This window comes from Amphiprion ocellaris, chromosome 6 (genome assembly GCF_022539595.1).
Source record: "Amphiprion ocellaris isolate individual 3 ecotype Okinawa chromosome 6, ASM2253959v1, whole genome shotgun sequence".
Classification (NCBI taxonomy): Eukaryota; Metazoa; Chordata; class Actinopteri; family Pomacentridae; genus Amphiprion; species Amphiprion ocellaris.
In genome coordinates this window covers 36295020-36319466 of record NC_072771.1, presented here as the reverse complement: position 1 = coordinate 36319466, position 24447 = coordinate 36295020, and the positions used below count along the sequence as shown (strand labels likewise).

The window sequence follows — 24447 nt, the reverse complement described above, 5'->3', positions numbered from 1 at the left end:
CCTTGTGGAACGGTCACTCTGCATTTGACTGCACATATTATAGAGGCATGACAAATAAAAATCTTAAAATCTCTTGAAATATCGCTTCTATTTTCAGGTAGTCTTGCATAACCAGGCTGTTCTCTAGTGCTTACGTGGCACTGTGCAGAATGGTCTGGCTGCACCTCGTTATCATGCTGCTATTAGACAAATACAGCTCTGGCTTGATTTCATGTCTTGGGTGGAGTTACGTGAAGGATGCTGCATCAGTTCAATATAGTGACAGTGGAATTGTTTTGTTGGAATATTCGCATGCAAGGGGGTGGCATTATCATCAAAATGGCTAAGTGGGGCTGCTTTACCGCATGATCTAAATCCTCCGCAAAACTTGAAATTTTCAGTGTGGTGGGTTGCTGCACAGAGGTTGTTGTTGTGGTTTCCCATAAAGGGGATTTTTGAAAACGACAGAGGAAGGAGAGGAGTAAGTGTGTGAAATGTGCAGCCAGTGGAAAGTTTATACCCTCAGTCTACATCTGGGGTAGTCAGACTAATAAAAGCGCTTCATTTTTTTTCTACTCCGGTCATACTTGTAAACTTGATCTCAATGAGACTACTTCATTAAAGTTTCTACAACAACAACAACAAAAAAACTAACACACGAAACAATCAAAATTAAATTATCTTAAAATGACAAAGGCTGTGAATTAAATTGTCATGCTTTGTAATTTACTAAGATTAAGGATGCCTCAGAGGTGTTGGTAGATAAACTGGAGGGGTCCCGAGGTGATTAAAAAGGAGAAGAAATCTATTAAATACATGTTTCTGACACACACATTTCTGCTTTTTGTAACTATATCGAAATGTTGCCGCTTTACTTTTGAAATACTCAATACTTTAGCAACATTACTCCTCAAAAGTCCTTAAAAGCATGCTTAGCAGTAAAACTACACAATGTCCAACTAATACATCCGGTTGCTTTGGTGCCATTCAACTCATTTGAGTCATCATAAACCCTGCAGCGTCCAACCACTGTGAAACTATTACAGTGTTGACATTTTGCAAAAATACAGGCGACGCTCACAACCCATGTCACTAATCTGTCATGGTGCTTCATTTTTGGTGGGTCACAGGGAAAAGCTCAGGATGTTGTATGCTTCTTTACAGTACTGAGTGAAAAAATATTCCAGATGCAGATGCAAATATATATATGATAGTGCAGCTAGAAGACAATACAATCTCAACATAACTAAAAAATACATGCAAAATCTGCAGAGAAAAGGTGTCAAACCTGCATGTATGATCTGCTGGGTCTAAGAATCATACATTTACAAGGTTGATGAGAAGTCACAGATTGAGATTATATAGTTGCTTTGTGTTTAAAACCAGAATTTAAGCGATAAATTAAGAACTGTAATGTGGAAATGGTCATACTCAACTAAAATACATGGAGGAATGGAAAGAATGGACTTTATTTTTTTAAATGCAACTAAAAATATGCATATAAGTATACAGAATTTTTACACAACAACATGCCTACATAGGTTCTCCTTTTTTATTGTTTGATTAGTCATCAATAGTGTGACTTTTACTCAGTGTCACCTGCAGAGACTTAAACCAGCACTGGATCTAGCTCCACAGATAGACAGATGAGTGCACTGAGCTTAGTTTAATCAGTTTACTTTCAATTATTAAATAATGCATTTGTTCAAAAATTAATTTATAAGTGAGCTAGGAAATATGGATATGAATTGCACATAACTGTAAGCATGTTTGTGTTATTTAGAATATCTTCAATTGCAATTTTTGTGCCACTAAACTTCTTTTGCAGTGGGCAACATGTTACTAAAATCCCACCCACAGGAGCCGACAACGTGATCTGATTGGTTGTACGCGATGACGTACGACGCACGTTTTGTAGTTCAGGGCGCCAAACAAAGCTAACGACCTAGTGGCTAAAAGTCTTGTGCTGAAGTTTTTAATTGCACTTGGCGTTAAGTTTACAGGAAACATGGCTTCGACGAGTAAAGTACCGGCACAGAGCAGAAACTTACCGTGGTGAGCTGACAGTCGTTGTTTATCACAGATAGACGAGTATAGGTAGCGCTAGCAAGCTAACATGCAGAGTGTTGATCCAAGCTAGCTGCTAACTGCACTGTGTAGGATTACGTCGTTTGTGTGTTTACCTTCCATACACAAATAACGTTAAATATTCGCCGTAAATGTAAAATGAGTGTTAAATTTGAGGCCATGAGAACTTCTCTTTAATTCGGCGTATATAAAATCTAACTAGCACGTCCAGCATCGCCTTTGTGCCACTTCACCCAACTGGCTCAACGGAAATGCTGCAGCGCCTGACTGCTGAGAAACCGCATTAAGGGTTGAAGTTTCCTTTATATAGTCGTTAATTCTGCAAAAAAGTGTAGACGCCGAATTAAAAAATGACCTTCATCGATATAACATCTCGAATGTTAATCAACTTTTATTGCGTATGTAACCAAATTTATTAGTAAATTGTTTTAAAATGGAAAAAATTGTAACTAAGTTCGGTGAGTAATTAATAAAGTTAACAATTGTGTGTTGTACAATTTTGAGTAATCACAATAACGACTACGATCAGGTATAGATTGAAAGTATTTATTATTGATGACAGTCTTGATTGATGTTTTTCTGCTTTGTATTCCAGGGTTGAAAAATACAGACCACAGACACTTGATGATTTGATCTCCCACAAAGATATTCTAAGCACCAGTAAGTATGTGGACTGGACACTAAGGTTTAATTAAACTGCACATAAAGTCTACTTTAATAAACTGATAAACCTGTGTAATGATAACTGCCCCTGCTGTCTGTAAGTGTTTCTTACTCCTGTGTTTAAGTACAGTTGTACTAACTTAAAAAGTAAGGATGTGGAAACCAGTTTTTAATATTTACCTCATGTTTTATATTATTCTAACAATTCAAATGGACCAGCATCATATTCAGATTGTCAGCTGTGTTCCCTTGTATTTCTAACTGTTTTTCTTCTCTGTTTAGTCCAGAGGTTTATCAGCGAGGACAAGCTTCCCCATCTGTTGTTCTACGGCCCCCCAGGAACAGGAAAAACCTCCACCATCCTCGCCTGTGCCCGGCAGCTGTACAAGGACAAAGAGTTCAACTCCATGGTGTTGGAGGTACATCATTCTCCTTACAGGATTTTGGAGCATTGAAATATGAAGCTTTCTGACACCTTGAGGGTATTTGATTTGATATTAAAATCGGACTTATTTTGTTTTGCAGCTAAACGCATCCGATGACCGAGGTATTGACGTTGTACGAGGTCCCATTCTGAGTTTTGCCAGCACCAGGACCATCTTCAAGTAAGGCAAAATGTATTTGTATATACATTACAGAAAAATTAACATTCTTAATGCATTTTCTTTTAATCTGCCATTAAAAACTACATGGTAAATCCTAAACTGTTGACATTTTACCTGTCCATTTTTTTCCTTCAGGAAGGGCTTCAAGTTGGTGATACTGGACGAGGCCGATGCCATGACCCAGGATGCCCAGAATGCATTGCGACGAGGTGAGCCATCTGTTCTCCCGGGCGTCACCTACTGTGAGCCACACGCCTCACTGAGCGGCCAGATAATTTGGCCGCTTGTGAATTACACCGCACCAGCTTGTAAACCTTAGACGTTCATTTAAAAACCAAAACCTACCGCAGGATTTGAACTACTAATTAAGTGACTCTGGAACATTTTGACTATCATTTTAATTATCTAAATTCTGTTTTTCTTATAACACAAGCTTGTGAGATTGTAAAACATACATTTTACTGGTCAGTACAGTTCTTGTTTTTGCTGTAAGCGGAGGCATGGGTAAGATAAAGGTTGATTGCAGCTGTAGTTAGTGCAGATGGATTATATATAATTAGAATTTTGCTGTGATGGGAATGGAAGTCAAAGAATTTTTAAGCAATTTGTGACTGATTTGGAGAGAGCTGCAAAGATAATTTAAGAATATTTAACATGCAATATTGATTACTGAGCTCTGAAATTTCTCAATTTGATGGTTTACAAGCTTTTTAACACCGAGGAAGTCACAGGAAACATCATTCCACTAAACTGAAACATTGTTTTAAAGTGTGTTGCATCACAGGACTTTGGTAGTATTTTATCTTTCACATCTCTTCGTTTACATCAGTTTCTAAGTTGTGTTCTCTCCTGTCTTGTCTCTCAGTGATTGAGAAGTTCACAGAAAACACTCGATTCTGTCTCATCTGTAACTACCTGTCCAAGATCATCCCGGCCCTCCAGTCTCGCTGCACCAGGTTCCGATTCGGCCCGCTGTCCCCGGACCAGATGATCCCTCGGCTGGAGCACGTTATCCAGCAGGAGAGGTGAGCCAATCAGTGAACGCTGTAAATGTTTTCTTCTCCTTCTGTGGTTAAAACAATCTGACATAGAAGGAGTGTGTAGTATTTTTTTAATAATATATTACATAATCTCTTAGACCTAAAACTAATCTGAACTAAAAAAATGTTGCCAGAAATTCTGCAACACCGATTGGATTTTTACATTCTACCTGTTTTGCTCTTGGCTTGGGTTTTACAAGAATCATTGTAGTTTCTTTATGGCACAAAACTAATTGAAAACATTGATATTTTTGGAACAGATTTCTCCAAGCATTAATGTGACTAAAAAAAAAAAGTGAAAAATTTCTGTAAATGGAGAAAAAATAACATATTCTCTGCAACAACAGTCAGCAAGGTTAATGAGAAAAGATGTCTGAATTTGGAATAATTATTGAGGAAAAGATGTTGGATTTACAAAAGAGAAATCTTTTTTGGGGGGAGACGTTATCTCAAAATTGTGAGAAAAGATGAACTTGTTTATTAATCATCACTACACTAAAGAGACGGCATGAGTTGGTTAAATGTAAGTTTGAACATTAGCATACACATTTTGGAAAATATCGTGAAAAGTCTTCACTTTTTTGAACAGATGTAAACTTTTTACATGAAATGAGAAGTACAGTGTTGCCGTGGATACATGGTAACAGTGTTTGTGTAGTTACTGTCACTGCCAGAAGGGGGAGACAAAAGTTTCATCCTGCCGGTTTAAAAAGTTAAGTTGATAAGCTTGTAATAACTGCATTAAGTCAGCTGGTGCAAGTAAATCGGGTACAGCAAGAATTAATAACAACATTCAACTTTTTTTTAAATTACCAGACAAGGCCTCCATTTTTTTCCTGTCCATAATCTGGACCTTAAGATGAAAGAAACTAATTAATGATTTTAGGAATTGTTATCTTCTGTGTGTTTATACTACTTTCTCACAGTTAGACAGTAGTGCATTCAAGCTTAAATATATTATGAAGGTAGCGCATTTTAATGTAACATTGATTTGACAGTTGATTGAAAGAGTGAATCTTTATGTTGCAGCATTGACATAAGTCCAGATGGAATGAAGGCCATTGTGACTTTATCATCAGGTGATATGAGAAGATCACTCAACATATTGCAGGTACGATCATCTCATTGTGTTTTAAAACAGCCAAAGTCTATATTTATTCTATATTTATATCCTCATTGCAGAAAGTTAAACCAGACTGATAGTTTCTTTGATTTCAGAGCACCAGTATGGCGTACGGGAAGGTGACAGAGGACACAGTCTACACCTGCACAGGTCATCCCCTCCGCTCAGACATCGCAAACATCCTCGACTGGTGCCTCAACAAAGACTTCACCACAGCGTACAACCGTATCCTTCACCTCACCAAGTTTTCAGTCTTGTGAAATGTCAACCAGTTTGTGCCAGTGTGTGTTTTTGGTATTATTCTGTACAATGCAGAGAAAGCTAAATATCTCAGCCTCTTTATTCAGCACCTTTTAAGATTGCAACTGATGAAACTTCAGATTGATTAGGGTGAATGAAAACTCTACACATTCAATTTTATCACGTTTACAAACATGCCAGAAGTGTCTTGCATGATTTTAATATGTTGTTTTTGGATTTTAAACTTTATGAAAATGTAAAACAAGATGCAGACTAATGGTAGTTCAGTTTGTATTTTTGTAGTTTCTTAACATTTATGTCACAGTAATCCTTCAGTTGAAGAGTCTGAAAGGTTTGGCTCTGCATGATATCCTCACTGAGGTTCATCTGCTCATACACAGAGGTAAGAACTCTAGAACAGACAACGTTTTCAGTTTGTTAAAGTGAAATAAGTTGTCCCCTATAAGAACAATTACCTGAGCTGTGATGAACCTTTACTCGTAGGTTAAATCCTTGTTCTGTCTAATGGGGGTTTAGGTATTTAATATTACTCTGTTTTGAAGGATGTAATCTTTTTTGTACTTTCAAGTGATTTTCAATGCAAGCACCATAGCTTAGCACGAGGTAGTATCAAAAAGTTCCAGGATTGCGCCTATAAGAAGCAAAAACTGCACTTAGTTTAAATTTGGCCACCATCCCCTTCCAAGTATTCTTCCTGTGCAGTAATGCACTGCTTCCAGCACTCCTGCCTCTTTTGAACGCCCCCTGCAAGTCCTGTTCTGTAAACGTGTCAAGCACAGTCTCATCTGTTTCCAAACGACTACCCTTCAACTTGAAATAATTTTGGGGAATAGGAAGAAGTCGCAGGGAGCCAAATCTAGCAAGCAGGGTCGGTGGACAGCAATGACTGTCAGTGCAGCCAGTGTGGTCATGATTTTAATGCACTATGAGCAGGAACATCCTCAAGATAGAGAATACAGTTGCCACAATGCTATAGTTTAGATCATACGTGCCGGATGTTCTCCCTCAGACACATGAGGACGCTGGACTAGAACTTGCCATTGACAGGGTTGTAGTTGTAGACCAGGTTCATGGTGAAAACTGTAAAGTGCATACACTAAAACACAACTCACAAGAGCTACTACTTGCATCGACAGACAGACAGCTAGATAGATAGATGTTTGCTTTTGTACTTGCTTACTTAGTTTGCATGCTTGCGTACTTGCTTACTTAGTAGCTTGCGTGCTTGCTTCCTTAGTAACTTATGTACTTACTTTATTCATCCCCTTGGGAGTGTTCAAGAGACCAGAATGTGAACTTAGGTTGACAGCATGTAGCAGGAGAAACACCACATCTGTATACAACACGCCATCCTTTAGACCTGGATTGGTTGATGTGCACCATCTACGTTGATGATGAGTCATGTTAGTTGTTTGCATCCGTTGATGAGCCTGGAAAACAATGGAAGCTCCTTATTTTAGAATCTGTATGGTTGACAATCTTTTGCATTTTGAAAATCTGGCAGTAGTTTTGTACAAGATTGAATCTAATAATTTGTTTTCCTTTCTTTCAAGTGGACTTTCCTCCCAATATTCGAATGGTTCTGCTCATCAAGTTAGCCGACATAGAGTATGTGTGTTTTTTCTTTTACTTTACGTCTGAGTAATTCCAAATAGTCACATGTTAATGACCTAAAGACATCCACATGTTGGGGGAAAAAGCGCTTTTGAACTTACGTGTCATTTCCTCAGGCACCGGCTTGCGTCAGGAACCAATGAGAAGATCCAGCTGAGCTCCATGGTTGCAGCTTTCCAGGCAGTGAGAGACCTCGTGGTCAGCGAGGCTTCGTAGATACGATACCTGCTTCACCCCACCATGAAATTCTGTCTCTTGAATGTGAGTTACAACCACATGAAGAGAAATACTGTCGATACTTAGTGGGCCAGAGGCACTTGTTGGTGCAGCACAATGCTACATCTCACATCCAGGTAGCATTTTGCAAACCACTGTTATTTCCTTGAAGAGAAATGTCTTTCTATGCTGTTCTGCTGCTGCCTTTGTTACTGTAACTAAAATCTATATCGCTGTACGTCTACGTGGTGAGCAGTGATGCCATGAAGAGCACAGAAAAGGTCGCTTTTCTTGTCAAACTGGTGATTTCGCTGATTACCTTTTGCACTGTTTGAGAGATTATTAGTAAAAATCACCAGTTAGTTGTTTGTTTAGAGGAACAAAAAGCTGTTCTTTGGTGTCCACTGCATGATTGCCCACCACACTGATTCTACAGTGCAGCAGATGTCTGGAACAAATGCTAGCAGCTATCTGAGTCACTCACATCTGCATACAGACTAAGCAAGATGGAAGGCAGCCGTTTGTAGCTGCGGCACCAAAAAAAAAAAAAAAATAATAAAAAAAAATCCATCCTTTGGGCACTTACTTAAAATATGAGCTGGAAAATGCAAAATCTGATTCTGTGACCAAGAAATAAGAATAATAATTCTTGAACATGTACATGTGTTTTAATGTTTAATAAAACTTTTTTTCCTATAAGTCCAGTTTTTATCTTATATTAACAATCAACATGTGCAGATACAGTAGTTGTGCAGCTTTATAATGGTAAACAGGAATTAGAAATGCATATACACTTTATATTTACACAATAAATTAAGAGTAAAAAATGGTGATATTCAAGTCAGATAATCATGTGAGCAATGAGTTTATGCATCGTATTACTCTAGTAGTGCAATAAATCAAACCCTTAGTGTAGGAAGGTTGCATCTAAGATTCTTTTCTACGCTCGGACAAGCTTTGAAAGCATCTCAGAATGGAAAAGGCATTTTTATATGAGTGTTACTCACTGCAATGTCGGCTGTGTGTTTCAATGCTTCTGTTAGTGTAGGTTTAATATTCCTATATGAGGTTCCTGTCCCACTCCTCTTCGTCGGAGGAGCTCCAGGCGTTGAGGCGTTCGGGGAGGTTTCTGTAGGTGAGGTACTCGAGGATCCTTTTGGGGAGGGGCAGCGCTTCCATCTGGTGCGTGGAGACGGAGTAGCGCAGGATGGATCGGCACAGGTGGCGCAAGCTCGGTATCGTCCTGGGGGCCCTCCAGAACCTCACGTGGCCGTCTCTGGTCCTGCCAGGAGAAAAAAAAAAGACTTGAGTCAGTGTTGTAGCAACACGGTGGCTGAGATTTCCTAAGAAAAATTTCAGTTCAACATTTGTTACTTAAGAAGTGAGAAATGAAAGCTGTTTTCAGTTCAGCTTTAAGGCCTCAGAGATGATATTGTGCTCATTTGATAGTTACATTATTTGAGGCAACAAAATTTTAATTCAAGAATTCTCCAATGAAATAGCTTGGGCACTACTCTCTGCTAATAATCCCACAATGCAATGCTGTGCCTTTGGGTTATTCCATCTCAAATCATCAGGGCCCTTCTGCTCGACCATCTATGATTTGCTCGAGACTCTTTTTAAATGATAAAATATGGATATTTAAAATGGTATCAGATTTCAATACATGAAAAAACATGTTTAAAATGTGTCGATGGGCAAATGAACCAGGAGAAGTATTTGATATATCAAGATAAGATTTTCCATATGTCTAAAAAATATATCCATATTTTATGCCACAAAAATTTCAGACATGGTTGAGCAAAAATTGTTCTAAAAAAGTTGATTTGATATGGATTGATGCATTTTCAAAGTGTAAAAATCACCCTGCCACTACAGGAGTTAGAGATTTAACAAAATAATGATGATTACTACTCTGATTTTACTAATTATAGAGAATTAGTGCACGAGGGAGTGAGTTTGGGCATGTCAATTAAAAAATATGCAGTACATTTAATCATCTTTCTTTATATGCTTTAAATAATTAGCTAATCCATTTATTCTTCATCCCAATTCAGTGTCATAAATAACAAAAACTGCTCATGAAATATTTCAGGAACCAAACTTAACATCCGAAGTGTTTCCCGATGGACCTTTCAAAATATTCATGTTTTTGTGTTTGTTTTTCTGAACTATTACATGAAACTGAACAAGCAGCAAGTTGAGAATCTGTTAATCATTAATCATCTAAACTGTCACTTGTAAAGCAATTCATTGATCATTTTAGCTTTATCACTTTGCTTTGAGAAAAATAACAGTCTGGAGCATGTTTAGCAGACAAATGGCCAGTGCTTCCTTTAATACTTCACTAATCCTCTTCTCTATTACTAACAGGCGCTGAATTTAGCCACCACTCTCCACAAGTTTCAATTCTGCAAGCATTATGAGCTTTAGATTCTAGTATTAAACTGTGGTGAAAGCTGCAGGATTTTTACCCTGTAGCCACGACTCCCCCTTGTGGATGGTAGTTGCAGCAGAGTCCGTTGGAGCCTCTGTCTCTCTTCGTCTGCATCACCATCCCTTTCTCTCCGAGCTCCCAGATCCTGAGAGCTCTGCAAACACAACACACTCGTCTGAAACCATTTACGCGGCACAGTGGAATGTTTTCCTGAAATCGAGCCGATAGGAAAAGAAAACTCACCTGTCGTCAGTCACTATGGACAGGTGCAAACCGTTGGGTGAAAACTGTATTGCTGATATTTGGTTCAGCACAAAGTCTTCAAAGTAGTCGCTGTGGGTTGAAGAGAAGTTTTTCTTATTGACACGACCTTGTACTCAGCAGTGAAAGTCAAACGTTTCCCACAATATACAGACAATAAACAAGGAGGAGATGCAAAAAACAGATTAGACATGACACCGGACAGAAGGACATGCTTTCAGACGCTGTGTCAGATGTAAACAGCGATAGTGACAGCGTGGGACGGGTTTGCTTCACAGTTTCAAACCTTTTTTCACTTATTGAAACTAATCTGCAGTTTCATGGTAGTAACAGCATCAAAACTAAACTCAAATTCCTTTCCTGATTTTACATGAGTTTTAACATGCAATTGTCTGGGTGACCCCACGCTTTTGAACGGTAGTGTACGTGTCAAACTGTGATGCAGTCCATTCAGAGTTTGCAAACTCAGTGTAAACTTACACCACGGTGGCCAGCTTCTCCGCTGTGTACGGGTCCCAGAGGTCGATCCACCAGCTGGAGCTGCTAACGGCGGCGGCAGCAGTGGCGAGCACCGATCCATCGGGGGAGAAGTCGCAGGAAGATAAGAGGCAGAAGGTGTAATGTGTTCCTCCGACGAGGTTCCTGATGAACGTATACGACCGTAGACTCCACAGACACACCATCTGATCAAAGCAGAATCACGGAGGGTTAATGAGGCCTTGTATCTTGCTGTAAAGAATGGTTTTACTTTGAAAATTAAGGAAGCTCAATGTCATGTTTTCTTCAAGTTGCAATGCAAGAAAATCTAGTAATTTGACTGTCAGTGCTAACGGGACACGCTGAAACATGCAGAAAAGCTTTTAAAGAGTGACTTTGTTCCTAAAGGCTGCTATTACACAATGTTAAGCTGTTTTCCTTTGGAAATGAAGGTGTGAAGCGCACCAAATGTCCTAATGAAAAGATGCTGAACTTTCTGTCTACTTATTACATCTAAACACAGCAGCAGGTGAAGAAAATATCAAGAAATGTCTTAAATGTCGTATCTAACTCATCTATCACAAATTAGTTTGTGGCAAAAAGCTGAATTGTCGGGCGACCCATGAATGGGCTACAGTCCACGGCCCTTTGTCCTTCCCCCGCTCTTCTCCTCACATTTCCTTTCTCTCTCTCCACTGTCCTCTACAATAAAGGCCAAAAAGGCCAAAAAAATAACTTAAAAAAAAAAGCTGAATTGTTTTGCATAAATCATCAAGAAATCCCCTTCGAACAAAGAGGTAAAAGGTGAAATAGTTTAACATTACAGTGTGAGGGTAAAATGAACCGGACGCTGGATCACGTTGTCTTTAAAGTATGTTGCGTTTAAATCACTTTCGCAACAGAGAGGAGTGATCCGTTCTCCTGAACAGACAGGCTGAATATTTTCCACTTGCACAACATGTAGCGTATAAACTCAGAGCTCCGTCTGCTGCCTTTTCACCTACTGCTGCTGCTTCATGAAAACAGAACTTAACCACTTCTGTTGTACTGTTGCCCTGTTTTTTTCTCTCTCACAATGTTTCCCATCTGATGAAAATAAACTCATCAAGATCACACGTGACGCCTCCTTCCCACTCCCATCCTGTCACATGTGAATGACAGAACCACCGCATGTCCTGTACTGATAAATGCAAATCAACACACAGAATAACTCTTTACACTGTTTAAAAATGGAACAGCTTTGTCCCCTGTGAGAATGATTTGTAATGAATGTACACAGGCTGGAATAGGGGAACCGTCGGTACACGTTATGACGTGGTTGTCTGTACGTTTTGTGTGGAATATGTTCAGACATGTGAGAACAAATCTTCCTCGCCATTTATGGAGGTAGAAAATGTCATTAAATCAAGGGATTTGACACAAAATTGACTGAAAATGTTTCCTGAAATCATGTCAATTACATTAAAAACCAGGATAAAATGGAGTTATACATTTCAGGCATGTAGAAATAATGCCGTTCCACCAAAACATAGACAAAAAATACAGAAATAATTCACAGATTTTGTGTTATAATATACTTGAGCATCAACTCACTCTGTCAAATCTGCCAACAGACGCGATCATGCTGCAGTCGGACGACACGCTGCAGCAGCTGATCCAGTCTTTGTGGCCATGGAGCACCTGCACCTTTTTACCTAAAACACACAGAAAAAACATCAGTCTGACTGAACTGAATGAGACACGAAAACTTTGACTGCATAAAAAGCTCCTGAAGGGGTGGAAAGTGAGACTCCTACATGCACAAACGTGAACATCTGTCCTCTTACAGAAGAGCAGGACGTTTGGTTCTGTTGGCCTTCAGTGATAAAACACAGATAGCTGGCTTCACTCGATGTGAATACAGTGTGAGAATCAGTTTGCAGAGCTGCTCAGCGATACGTGACTGTGAGCATTTAATGGGTTTTTGTTTGCGAGGGAAGTACAAGGTGCATTCAAGCATGCTCGGACATTTGACAATCCAGTCAGCTGCGGAAAAGGAGGACACTTGTGGGCAGTATTTTCTGCAAAAGACAAATGATACAGAAACTTCTGCATCCTGAATGTACAATGAGACTACAGCTGCAGCTCGTGGTTATTTACAATGTTGATTATTTCCTTTATTAGCTGTTTTGTGTATGTGATGGATAAAAATGCTGATTAGTGTTTCCTAAAGCTCAAGACGACATCTTTAAACGTCTGGTTTTGCTCACAACCCAGAGATATTTAGTTTACTGTCATAGAGAGGGAAAGAAATGAAAATATTCAAACATAAGGAGCTGGAATCCAATGATTTTGATGCTGTTTTTTTTCTTTTAAATGGTCAAATAGATCAGTCAATTATGACACTAATTTAAAAGTTGACAGCTCATGGATTAAATGTGACAATAGTAGCTTCAGATGCAGCGCTGAAAAAGAGAAAGTGAACCTCGTTTGTTTTACAGAAGCTAAATCAAAGTCTTCAGTAACGTCCACCCTGAAGGTAAACAACTACAGTTTCCTTCAAGTATTTACCTATAAAACAGCATGTTTGCATTTCAGCAAGTAAACCTGAGTATCTGTCAGGGCTGTTTGTGAACAGCACTCGAAATCATGTTCGCACAAGAGGACATAAAAACATTCACAAAGGCTTTAGCTCAGGAGAGTCAAACATGCGGGATGATTAATTTTGTAAAATGTAAAAATTACAGCAAAGACATGAACTGTAAATTGTAAATTTGTAAGACTGTAAATTTAAAATAATTCCTAGACCTTGACAAGTTGTTTTGATCATAAACAGTATATTGCTCATTGTTCTTTTGTCATATGGTGTCTCATTTTTGTAATGTTTTGTCTTTTTTTGCTGTTTTTGTCTTTTTTGTCATTTGTCTCATGTTTTTGTCATTTTATTTCCTGTTTTTGTTGTTTTGTGTTTCTTTTTGTCTCATTTATGTTTTTTGTCTTATTTTTGTCATTTTGTGTTTTGCTTTATTCATTGTTTTGCATATCATTTTTGCCATTTTGTGTTTTTTGTCTCGTTTGTATCATTTTTTGTCGTTTGTCCATTTTTTGTTGCTTTGGAACGTTTTTGTCTCTTTTGTTTTGTTTCATGTCATTTGTTTCATTTTCTATCATTTTATTTCTCACTTCTGTCATTTTGTGTCTTGTTTTTGTTGTTTTTTTTGTCTGACTTTTGTCGTTTTGGTCATAAAGTAAAATACTGTATTAATCAGTTCCAGATACCTGTGCCTTTGTAGACACTCTGTGATCTGTAAGTTGTAATGTGTAAATGATTAACTGAGGTATAATATTGTTGACATTGAATTTAGAAAGAAATTTAAATAAAGGAAGACGAAGAAATTTTAGATTGTTCATAATGTTTTCTAAAAAGATAATTCCTTAAATGTGAACATTTTCAGAACGTACTTTTTTGCACTAAAACAAAGGAAAAATTTGGAGTTGTGGTTATTCACGGGTTATTCTGCTATGATTTTACTGGTCCGGCCCATTTGAGATCAAATTCAGCTAAATGTGGCGCTAGGACTAAGATGAGTTTGACACCCCTGGTTTAGCTGCTCTTGCACTGTTTTTTAAAAACTATCTGCACATACCTTTGTCTGTCAGATCCCAAACCCTCAAAGTCTTGTCCCGAGATGATGATATGAGTGTGAGCGTCCCGTTTGGAGGGAAGACCAGGTTCCTCACGACGCCTTCGTGGCCATGGAGGTCAAACACGGGATTACCTGAAGACGCATGAAATAAAAGTTATCTAAAATCAACGTTTTGTCTCAGCACAGGACTCACTAGGAAACAAAACCCTCACCTGTGAACACGTTCCAGATTTTTATCACCCCGTTCTGCAGGCCGGTGGCCAGAAGCAGGTTCCTTTTTGACGAGGTTTTAGCCGGACGTGCCGCTGCAGCCGATTTTGGAGGTCTGGGTCCGAACGTGAGGCCCCAGACTGGGTGACCACAGCTGAAGCTCTTGTCTCCTCGGTCGGTTTCTCCATTCTGGTTGTCTCTGCAGGGGAGAGGAGCAGCGAGTACAATAATGTAGGTGGTGAGAGGCTAAATCTGGTGATGAAACAATGCTGCATTTAGGTGTTTCTGCAAATACACTATCGTTCAAAAGTTTGGGGTCAAATGTCCTTTTTTTAAAAGAGAAAAGCAGTTTTTCCTCAATGAAGACAACATTAATCAGAAATCCAGTGTAGACATTGTTAATGTGGTAAATGACTATTGTAGCTGGAAACAGCTGATTTTTAATGGAATATCTCCATAGGGGTACAGAGGAACATTTCCAGCAACCATCACTCCTGTGTTCTAATGCTACATTGTGTTAGCTGATGGTGTTGAGTTGAAATATTTGGATTTTTCAGTCATCTGAATGGTTTTGTCAAGTCAGTGATGTCTTTTAAATCCCTTAAAACATATTTTTACTGGAGAGCCTTTCCTGATTCTACACGAGTTTTAACTTTCTTGAACTGTTCTGTTTTTGTTTTTTTTATTCTATATATTAACTGTTCCTAGCCTGGAAATGTATTTTGTGGGTCTGTTATTTACTATATCTTCTTTTTTCTTTTTTTACAAAATGGCTTTGGGCTGAGCACAGGTGTGTGTTCTGCATGTGTACGTTATGTACGATACCGAATCGCATGACCTAAATATGTAGCAGGTGGCAGGAATTGATGGGAATCAGAAACACCCCCACAATTTAATCAATTGTTCTTCTATCATTTCCGTCAGATAAGTCCTGATAAGTCCACAGTGGTGGATTTGTAGTAGGACCACAATCATATGGTCGTCAGCAGGCAGCTGATGTGGCGTTTACTTGTCGTCATGGTTACAGTGATGCCAGGCCGCTATCTTCCAATGATACAGAAATCATAAACAAATCCGTGGATCCAGACTATAAGCTGCATCACTGCCAAAATCTAATCACTTTGTCCTTGTGTCATTTCTGACCTTCCCTGAAAATTTCATCCAAGTACGTTTTAGAGTGATGTTGCTGACAGTCAGTCAGACAGTCAGTCAGTCAGACAGACAGACAGACAGACAGACAGACAGACGCCGATCGTCGCATAACTCTGCTGAGGCTCTACCTGCTTGGTGGAGTAAATATATTGATAAAGCAACAACAACAGCTGAACCAAAGTGCTGCACAACTAAAGCAACAGCCCATTTAACATAATAAAACACAATGACTGAAGACAAATGTGAATTAAAAGGCAATAAGACTCCACAATAAAAGAGTGTCAGGTTCTATTTGAATTAAATGCCAGTGAGTCTTCAACAGAGACATGAAAGTTTTTACATGAGAAGATATACTGTTTAGGAGATTAGTAGCAACCACTGTGAAGCCAGAAACAGGGAGATATAATCAAAAAAGGTCAAGCCAGCCCATTTAAAACCTTAAAAACAAACAATGAAATCTTGAAATCAATCCTGACGCAGACAGAAAGTCAGTGGACGGAGACCAGCGCTGCTGTTGTGAGATCTCACTGAGCAGCTGCAGAAGAGACGACAGCTTTCTGCCAACATTTAACCAGTTACAGCAGTCTAGCTGAGAGGAAATGAAGGCAGGCGTCTTTTTAAAAGCTTTTTCAAGTCTATAGGAGAGAAATGTGTCTGTAACTCAGTTAAGAACCCGAACTGAGAGAACGCAGCTCGTCTACTTATCAAAACTGAATGAGGTGTCGAAATTCACACCCAGGTTTTTCACCAAAGATCGAACGCATCAAGTCAAAGGGCCAAAAGATTAAGATAAATTGGTTCCACCCAGATTGTGATATTATTCCAGCAGTCCGAGGGCTGCACCGAGTCTGCATTAACAGATTTCTATATTGTTCGCAAAACAAACACACACACAAAAAAAATCACAAGGAGCTGAGCGGGGAAGTAAACACTTCCTGGGCAAATATTGACAATTTATGCCAAATAAAAGTTATATTTAAATGTAATTGCATTTACACAGCAGCTGTACACTTTTAATGCAAGAAGGGAGACTATACTAGGGGTCCATGAATGCACCATGCATGGATTAAATGCACAAGTGAACCTACTTTTTTTTTTTTTTTTTTAAATTGTACGTTTTGGATCACTATAACATAAAAATTAGACCAGAAACTAGTGATGACAGTCACTGAAGTAGTTTTTTGTAAAACATTTTTGACAATTTAATCCAAATTATGGTTATAATTATGATGTTTCCTTTCTTTAAACATGTAATTGCATTTACACAGCGACTGTACGCTGTTCAAACCAGAGAAAATATATGAGGGGCCTCTGAATGCACCATGTGTGGATTAAATGCTTAGGTAAATGTTTTATCTTTTTAAAATCGCACATTTTGGATTTCTGTAACATAAATGTTAGTCTAGAAACTAGTGGTGACAGCCACTGGAGTATTTTGTTACACATTCTTGAAAATTTAAGTCAAACAAATGGTATAATTATGATGTTTCCTTTTTTTTTAAAAACACACAATGGCATTTACACAGTGACTGTACACTGTTAAAACCAGAAGGGTGAATATACGAGGGGCCTATGAATGCACCATGTGTGGATTAAATGCACAGGTGAACCTACTTTAATCGTTTAAAATCAGACATTTTGGGCCTCCATAAGATCAAAACTAGACCAGAAACTAGTGGTGACAGTCTCTGGAGTATTTTCTTATATATTCTTGACAATTTAAGTCAAGCAAATGGTATAATTATGATGTTTCCTTTATAAAAAAAAACAACAACAAAAAAAACCCAAAACATGTAATTGTATTTACACAGCGACTGCAGCTGTTAATATCGTTAATCGCTTAAAATCCCACATTTTGAGCCTCCATAAGATCAAAACTAGACCAGAAACTAGTGGTGACAGTCTCTGGAATACTTTCTTTTATATTTTAGACAATTAAAGCAGAATTAAGGTTATAATTATAACGTTTCCTTGTTTTTAAACATGCGATTACATTTACACAGCGGCTGTACGCTGTTAAAGCCAGAAAGGTGAATATACGAGGGGCCTCTGAAGGCACCATGCGTGGATTAAATGCACAGGTGAACCTACTTTAATCGTTTAAAAATCCCACATTTTGAGCCTCCATAAGATCAAAACTAGACCAGAAACTAGTGGTGACAGTCTCTGGAGTATTTTCTTATACATTTTAGACAATTAAAGCAAAATTAAGGTTATAATTATGACGTTTCCTTGTTTTTAAACATGCAATTGCATTTACACAGCGGCTGTACGCTGTTAAAGCCAGAAGAGAGAATACACGAGGGGTCCCTGAATGCACCATGCGTGGATTAAATGCACAGGTGAACCTACTCGGAGTCCAGCGGCCAGGCGACCACCCACACGATGCCGTGACCCATCGACCAGGCGAACCAGGCTCCGTCCGGGGAGAAGTCCACGCTCCACGTCTCGCATCCCGCCCGGTCCACCAGAGACGGAGGACGCCTGGTCTTGAGCTCCAGGAGCAGAGCGGGGTCGGACGCTGGAGGAGGAGGACGAAGAATAAACGACATTTAAATGACCGCTTGATAATTTTTTTTTCTTCTTCCTGCATCTCCAGCCGCCGCTGCCTGGTTACGGAGCGTTTCCGTGACAACACGACGGTTACTGACGGTTGATATTAATTAAAAAAACAACAACAACGGACTCACTCGTCGGTTGCAGCTCCACGTTGCTGTCAGCGGAGCACATCGTTCACATTCTTCGCTTCTTTTTTAATTATTTTTTACGGTTCACTTCCTGATTCTGTCCTCGGAGGTCCATCGGGGTTTCAGGAAAACGTCCGTCAGGCTCCTCTGGCCGAAGAAGAGACGTAAAAAAATAAAGAAAAAAAGAAAAGGAAAAAGTGTTCGCTATGTGGAGAATGTTCCGCTGCTTTCCTGTTGTCTGACTCACTTTGGACCGTCAGCCAGTGTTGCCCAACGTCGTCACGTTTTTCTTTAATTACGTAACCTAAGTAAAGCCTAAGCCACGCCCCCAAACCATTATACAGCGCTTCAACAAACACTGAGGTTCCCACTGCTTATTATAGCAGCCAGAAAAAACTCTGCACAAGAAGTATGTGGATACATTTAGAGGATGAATAAATCACTGCAGAGTTTGTTATTATCAAACTAAATATAAAATCCTGGAGAAAAGCATCTTCACAGGCCCAGTGAAGAGAAAAGAAACCTTCAAATGAGTCATTTTTATGCGTAAGATTAGCTTGAACTAGCTCCTATACTGTAACTGCAAAGAAAAATTAAAAAGCAACAACAAAGAAAGATGGAAGAAGCCCCCAATGGGTCACTTGGTTCAATAAAAAAATAATAATAAATGTTATTTTATGCATAAGTTGAACTTTATTTCCAATTTTGATGTTGTGAATACTGTTACTGAAAAATAAACTCATTATTTAAAGTAATAAAAAAAATTGAATATTAAAAGATAAAGGTGTCATACAAAACATTCACAAATTAAAATGTCGACAAACGTTGGCCTGGTTTGTCTCCTCTGAAACCGGGTTATTGTCTGTGAACATGTTGTCTGTGAACACATCAGGGAATAAATGTGTCACATTTACTTCCATTAGACACTAAACACATATTTATACTAATTTGTGAATACCACATATCACAGTTCTGATATTGTCAGATGCCAGATTATGTAAAAATATAATTTCATAGCACAACATTTATTTTCCTTGATACAAAAGCTAAAATAAAACATTTGAAGGTTTTATCATATGAAATGAAGGCAGATGTGGAAAACCTGGACTGAACTGAAAGTAAAAAATAAAAATATAGCCCACATGATTAGTCCTTAGGATGACTGAGTTAAGAGTTTCAAAGTGAAAACAGCATCAGGTTCGTAGGATTAATGCATTACCTCATCTGTGGACAAGTTTTCTATCTGAGTCACATCACAAATATTAAAACAACAACCGCGGTGAAACATCATCAAACTATGTCTCCTATTATAGATTTGATTAAGAGACTCCTGTGGGAGAAATTTCATTTAAATGATTAATAAATTGTAATAATGGAAGGTTTAAAGTCACAGCATAGTAAGAGGACCAGAACAGCAGCAGTGTAGTTTCACACTGAATACATTTGGATGCAACTCTGCACTGGAATGATTCTAAATATGCAGTGGAGCCTGTTCATTACTCATCAGCATTTATGTTGTTAAGTTATGTTGTTAAGAAACAAACTGAGTCACTCTCTTCAAATGTGCTTGAATCCAGGCCGGTTTACGTGTACAGGACCAGAACAAAAGCACTATAGTTTGGCATCGACATTAAGTATGATTTCAAACAAGCTGCTATTAGACCAGATGGCTTCGTTATTTTGTATTAAATCAAAAATATAAACAATACGTGACTTCCGCTTTTGGTTTGAAAACGAAAAAGGAACTTTCAAAAACAGAATTAATTAGATTAGTTTTTAAATTTTATTTTATACTGACACCAGAAACTGTTTTCTGTTTTTACTCTGCCAAGGAACGGTGGAGTTATGTGAGGATCGACAAACATTTGTCTGTCTGTCTGTCTGTTAGCAACGTTACTCAAAAACAGTAAAATGGATTTGGATAAAATTTTCAGGGAAGGTCAGAAATGACACAAGGACCACCTGATTAGATTTTGGCAGTGATGCAGCTTATAGTCTGGATCCATGGATTTGTTAAAGATTTCTGTATCATTGTGAGATAGCAGCATGGCGTTACTGTGACCATAACAAGTGAACACGATGTCAACTTCCTACTGACGATCACATGATTGTGATCCTACTACAAATGCACCGCTGAGGGCTTATCAAGACTTATACATCGGAGCTGATACAAGGAACAACTGATTAAATTGTGGGGGTGTTTCTGACTCCCATCAATTCCCGCCACCCGCTACATATTTAGGTCACACGATTCAGTATCGTACATAACGTACACATGCATGCACATAACTCTGCCGCATTCCTTGGCGGAGTAATAATAATAAAGAAAAAACAGCTGGCAGCAAGAATGCTAGAAATAAATCTGAAAAATTATGGATGTGACATTCAAGAACTGCAAATATAAACTGGTTTATTTCAAGACTAAAAAGTGAAATAACTAAACCTCGGGCTAACTTGAGCGAAGAGTTTCCATGGAAACAGCCAGTAAACCTGCTGATCATCCAGCCCAGCGGTCTTTAGATTTTAACCTGATAACGGCACCGTTTTCAAGTTGGGTTAGTCCACTTTATTTCTGTGTGTTCCTCAGTAGGCAGCTACACCAGTGGTATTTAAATTCTATTTAAAAGTAATTTGGGTGACCCACATTTTAAATCGTCCAGGAGAAGAGATCCGGGTGCTGATGAGGAGCGAAAGTTCAACTATAAGGTTTCTTAACACCCCAAATGAATAATTAAGCTGAAGCTCATGGAGAGAAGGCCAAGGGTTTGCAAAGCTGTCATCGAAGCAAAGGGTGGCTATTTTGAGGAATCTAAAATATAAAACATATTGAGAGTTATTTCACAATTGTTTGTTGGCTACAGAATTCCATTCTGTCTTCAGTATGTATTGACAATGTAGAAAGCAGTAAAAATAAAGAATAAACATTGAATGAGAAGGTGTGTGCAAACTTTTGACTGGTAGTGTATGTCACTCATGTCAGATTCTGATTGCGGGTTTGGAAGGACAATGTAAAGTTTTTGGGATGGAAAATATTTCTAAATTAAGTTTAAACTGAAACCAATACTAACAGTATTAAAAAAATAATACTGAAAATACGGAGACGTAAAGTAAAATTCAAGAATGTCACTAAAAAGCACATCAACATATCAAAATAAAATGAAATTATTTATATTATGCATTTTATTTTTTCAGTGGAACGTCAGTGGAGGTATTTTTTCAGTGGCAGTACAACTTGATCAAAGACAAATATTTAAATTTCAGTGTTTTATGTCTCAGTTCAGGTTTCGTATTAAATGCCAAGTTTTGTTTTTGCTACCGAACTACACAGTCGCTGCTCCAGCACCAAAAATGTAAAGTGAAAAGTGACGAATGTACTCCATCACGTTATTTTTATAGTTCCAGGGTAGAGTTGCATTCCAGACTGGGATAATCGGAGATAATATACTGCAAATTTACTACGGTATATGTACGCTAAAAGACAGACGTATTAATGAAGTGAAAAAACACCCAAAAAGATGTCAAGAATCAGATTTGTTTAAATGGCACCATTTACTGCAGGAATCTCACACATTCAAAAAATCTGTACAAACAAATCAATCATAGAAACAAGCTTACAAAAGTTCAATTTCCGTTTCGAAAATTCTGGGATTTTTTTTTGTTTTTTTTTTTAACATGAACGTTCCACCAATTCTGTTCACAGTCTCATTGGGAGTTAATATCATTTACCTAAAATGAAAGATTAATCTAAAAATACCCCAAAACCTAAAATGTTACAAGATCCTCCGGCTCTTCTGTCTGTTCAGTGTCTTCCTGCTGCTGCGAGCTTGTGTCAGCAGTTTCCACATCCTCGTGATCACCTGGAAAACAGAGGGACATTTTGATATTCACTAACATTTTATCACATTTCAGTTAAACTGCCATGATGAGGCCTTACTAGACGGGATCCGATGTATCTGGACGAGCGTCGTGTGGCGTCCATTGGTGATCGGAGGCAGCCGGGGAACGGCATCCTGAAAGATCTGTTCATCGTCCGACTCCACTAGACTCAGAACGTCTCCTCTGTCCTCCTCCAGCTGGCTGCAGGGCAGAAATATTGTTATGACATTAGAGAGCAGGTCAGAAACCAGCAAAATGTGAAGAAGGGCTCAGATGTCGTTAGTAAAAGCAGCAATAAAGTGTAGAAGACGAACATCAGTCGAGTTGTAAAAACAGGTCAACATATTGTAGCGACCTTTTGTGATGAATGAGTGAGACTTTATCTCGTTCTCTGGTCGTTTATTCGACCTTCACACAGGCTACTGTGGACCGTTGCTAATGCCAAAATAACTAGAAAAAACCTCGAATTTAGCTCCAGAATTAGCTGCCGTTCCCAACTCTCTCTCAGTCGACACACACACACTACTGCTGACTCTTAGCTAACTAAACATGGCACATTCACTGACATTAGGTAAATCTCAAACTGAAAAATAAACACTGAAACCTCAACATCAACAATATCAGTCTGTTACAATATTCTGTTATCTTCTTGTAAAATGACTCATACATGCATGAAAGTCGTTAGTATTCATGACTCTTCCAAAGAAGCGATCGATATCTTGATGCACGTAAAGGCTTTGTTTACATTTTTGCCAGAGTTCCGACTTATGGAGAAAATCAACTTACATCTGTCTGTAGGAACGGAACTCCAGCGTAAGTCGAGGACCCCCTGTACTCAAGTAAAACACAGTCCCTTAAGATTTTACTTAGGCACAATACTTAATTAAATGTACCTTCCACTACTGTGACCCAAGCTGTATGATAATTACAACAGCTTTTACACTGATACACATCCTCAAATCTTTGGTAACCAGTTGTTGTCATCAACATTTGTGTCAAACTTCAAAGAGGTTAAAAGGGGATTTGGTAAAATGCTAGAAAAGGCCCAAGTTACAGCTACCTTCTAGAGGTTTTGGGAACGTACCAAGACATGTAGTAAGTCTTGGGTCCCAAAAGCTGCTCACAAACTTGTACTGCTCCACCACTGAGAGCCCACTGACCTACTGCTGGACAGTGTGGCTCAGCTGCTGCTCTGCAGAGGACAGGAAGGACCTGAAATTGGGTGTTACCCTCCCTTAGAGACATTTACACTGGCAGACCTGAGAGGAAAGCCAAGGGAATCACCAGAGATCCCTCACACCCAGGACACTCTCTGTTCTCTCCTCAGGTAGACGTTACAGGACACTTAGAGACAAAACCAACAGACTCAAAAACAGCTTTTATCCCCAAGCTGTCAGATGTCTGCTCCCTCCCCCCTGAATGATACATGCCTACAAGTGCAATATTCATGGTCTAGTTCAAGATTCATGCTTATTTGCAATATTTATGGTTGTATAGAATGTTCATATCTGTGGTCCATATTTGCTCTTCTTCTTCTTCTTCTTCTTCTCTCGCTAGCTCACCATACACATGACTTAAAGGAAACGGCTGTGCTGTGAATTTGGATATTTCCATGTCAAATCATCTCTTAGAGAAAAGGTTAGAAAAGCAACTGTTCTGATCACAGAGAGAGTTTTCTTCCTGAAGGGGGCGTGAACAGCAGCAGCTCAACTGTTGTTAAGGCTACAGACACAGAAACAGACTAAAACCTGGAGTTATACAGTCATGGTGAAATGAACCATCTTTAAAGTAATATGAGAAAAAAAAAAAAAAAACAATGAAAATTTCACATCTCCAGAATGTGGACACGTGAGACTTTATTAATTAGCTGAGTCAGACTATTGACTCAGAGTATCAGACTCTGAGTCAATTCTCTGGTTCATTGTGTTTCACCTGCAAGCAGTTAACAAATATTTACTTCTTGCTGCTTGCAAAAACTACATCTCTGTGCAATAACACAACCAAAACTTCATTACTATTTATTACTCTGTATATTTATATTCTTATTGCGTTAGTACAATGCACATTTTTACATTTTATGCTTATACTTTTCTACTTACATTTTAGGACATATTTTTCTACTCATGTTTATC

General features: G+C 38.6%; 3 protein-coding genes across 3 annotated transcripts in view; 1 reads left to right on the top strand and 2 right to left on the bottom strand.

The window, feature by feature from the left end:
- Positions 1-1874: 1874 nt before the first annotated feature.
- rfc5 (replication factor C (activator 1) 5) lies at positions 1875-8288 on the top strand. The gene is made up of 11 exons (XM_023276268.3): positions 1875-2034; positions 2663-2727; positions 3013-3149; positions 3256-3335; positions 3471-3544; positions 4201-4360; positions 5405-5486; positions 5594-5723; positions 6064-6141; positions 7313-7367; positions 7490-8288. Exons 1-11 carry the CDS (start codon positions 1988-1990, stop codon positions 7587-7589), a joined length of 1008 nt encoding a protein of 335 aa, XP_023132036.1. The 5' UTR covers positions 1875-1987; the 3' UTR covers positions 7590-8288.
- wsb2 (WD repeat and SOCS box containing 2) lies at positions 8252-18715 on the bottom strand. Its single transcript, XM_023276267.3, has 9 exons — positions 18443-18715; positions 18105-18273; positions 14603-14799; positions 14391-14522; positions 12358-12458; positions 10768-10970; positions 10270-10359; positions 10064-10180; positions 8252-8871 (listed from the first exon to the last, which is right to left on the bottom strand). The coding sequence occupies exons 1-9, from the start codon at positions 18480-18482 to the stop codon at positions 8649-8651; spliced, it is 1272 nt and encodes a 423-aa protein (XP_023132035.1). The 5' UTR covers positions 18483-18715; the 3' UTR covers positions 8252-8648.
- Positions 18716-21969: 3254 nt separating this feature from the next.
- vsig10 (V-set and immunoglobulin domain containing 10) overlaps positions 21970-24447 on the bottom strand; it is a 14559-nt gene continuing 12081 nt past the window's right edge. Inside the window, exons 8-9 of the mRNA XM_035950995.2 lie at positions 22374-22516; positions 21970-22296 (exon numbers count right to left, since the gene is read on the bottom strand). Coding sequence (XP_035806888.1) covers positions 22202-22296; positions 22374-22516 — 238 coding nt within the window. The 3' untranslated portion in view covers positions 21970-22201. The remainder of the gene's footprint in view (positions 22297-22373; positions 22517-24447) is intronic.

Bases quoted from the DNA above. Each gene is read 5' to 3' on its own strand.
- rfc5 (XM_023276268.3), top strand. From the start codon at position 1,988: ATGGCTTCGACGAGTAAAGTACCGGCACAGAGCAGAAACTTACCGTG. The intron at 2,035-2,662 runs GTGAGCTGACAG...TTTGTATTCCAG, and splicing joins CAGAGCAGAAACTTACCGTG to GGTTGAAAAATACAGACCAC. The intron at 5,724-6,063 runs GTATCCTTCACC...TTTATGTCACAG, and splicing joins CTTCACCACAGCGTACAACC to TAATCCTTCAGTTGAAGAGT.
- wsb2 (XM_023276267.3), bottom strand. From the start codon at position 18,482: ATGTGCTCCGCTGACAGCAACGTGGAGCTGCAACCGACGA. The intron at 14,800-18,104 runs GTAGGTTCACCT...TCTCCCCTGCAG, and splicing joins GCCTGGCCGCTGGACTCCGA to AGACAACCAGAATGGAGAAA. The intron at 10,360-10,767 runs GTAAGTTTACAC...TTCAACCCACAG, and splicing joins GAGAAGCTGGCCACCGTGGT to CGACTACTTTGAAGACTTTG.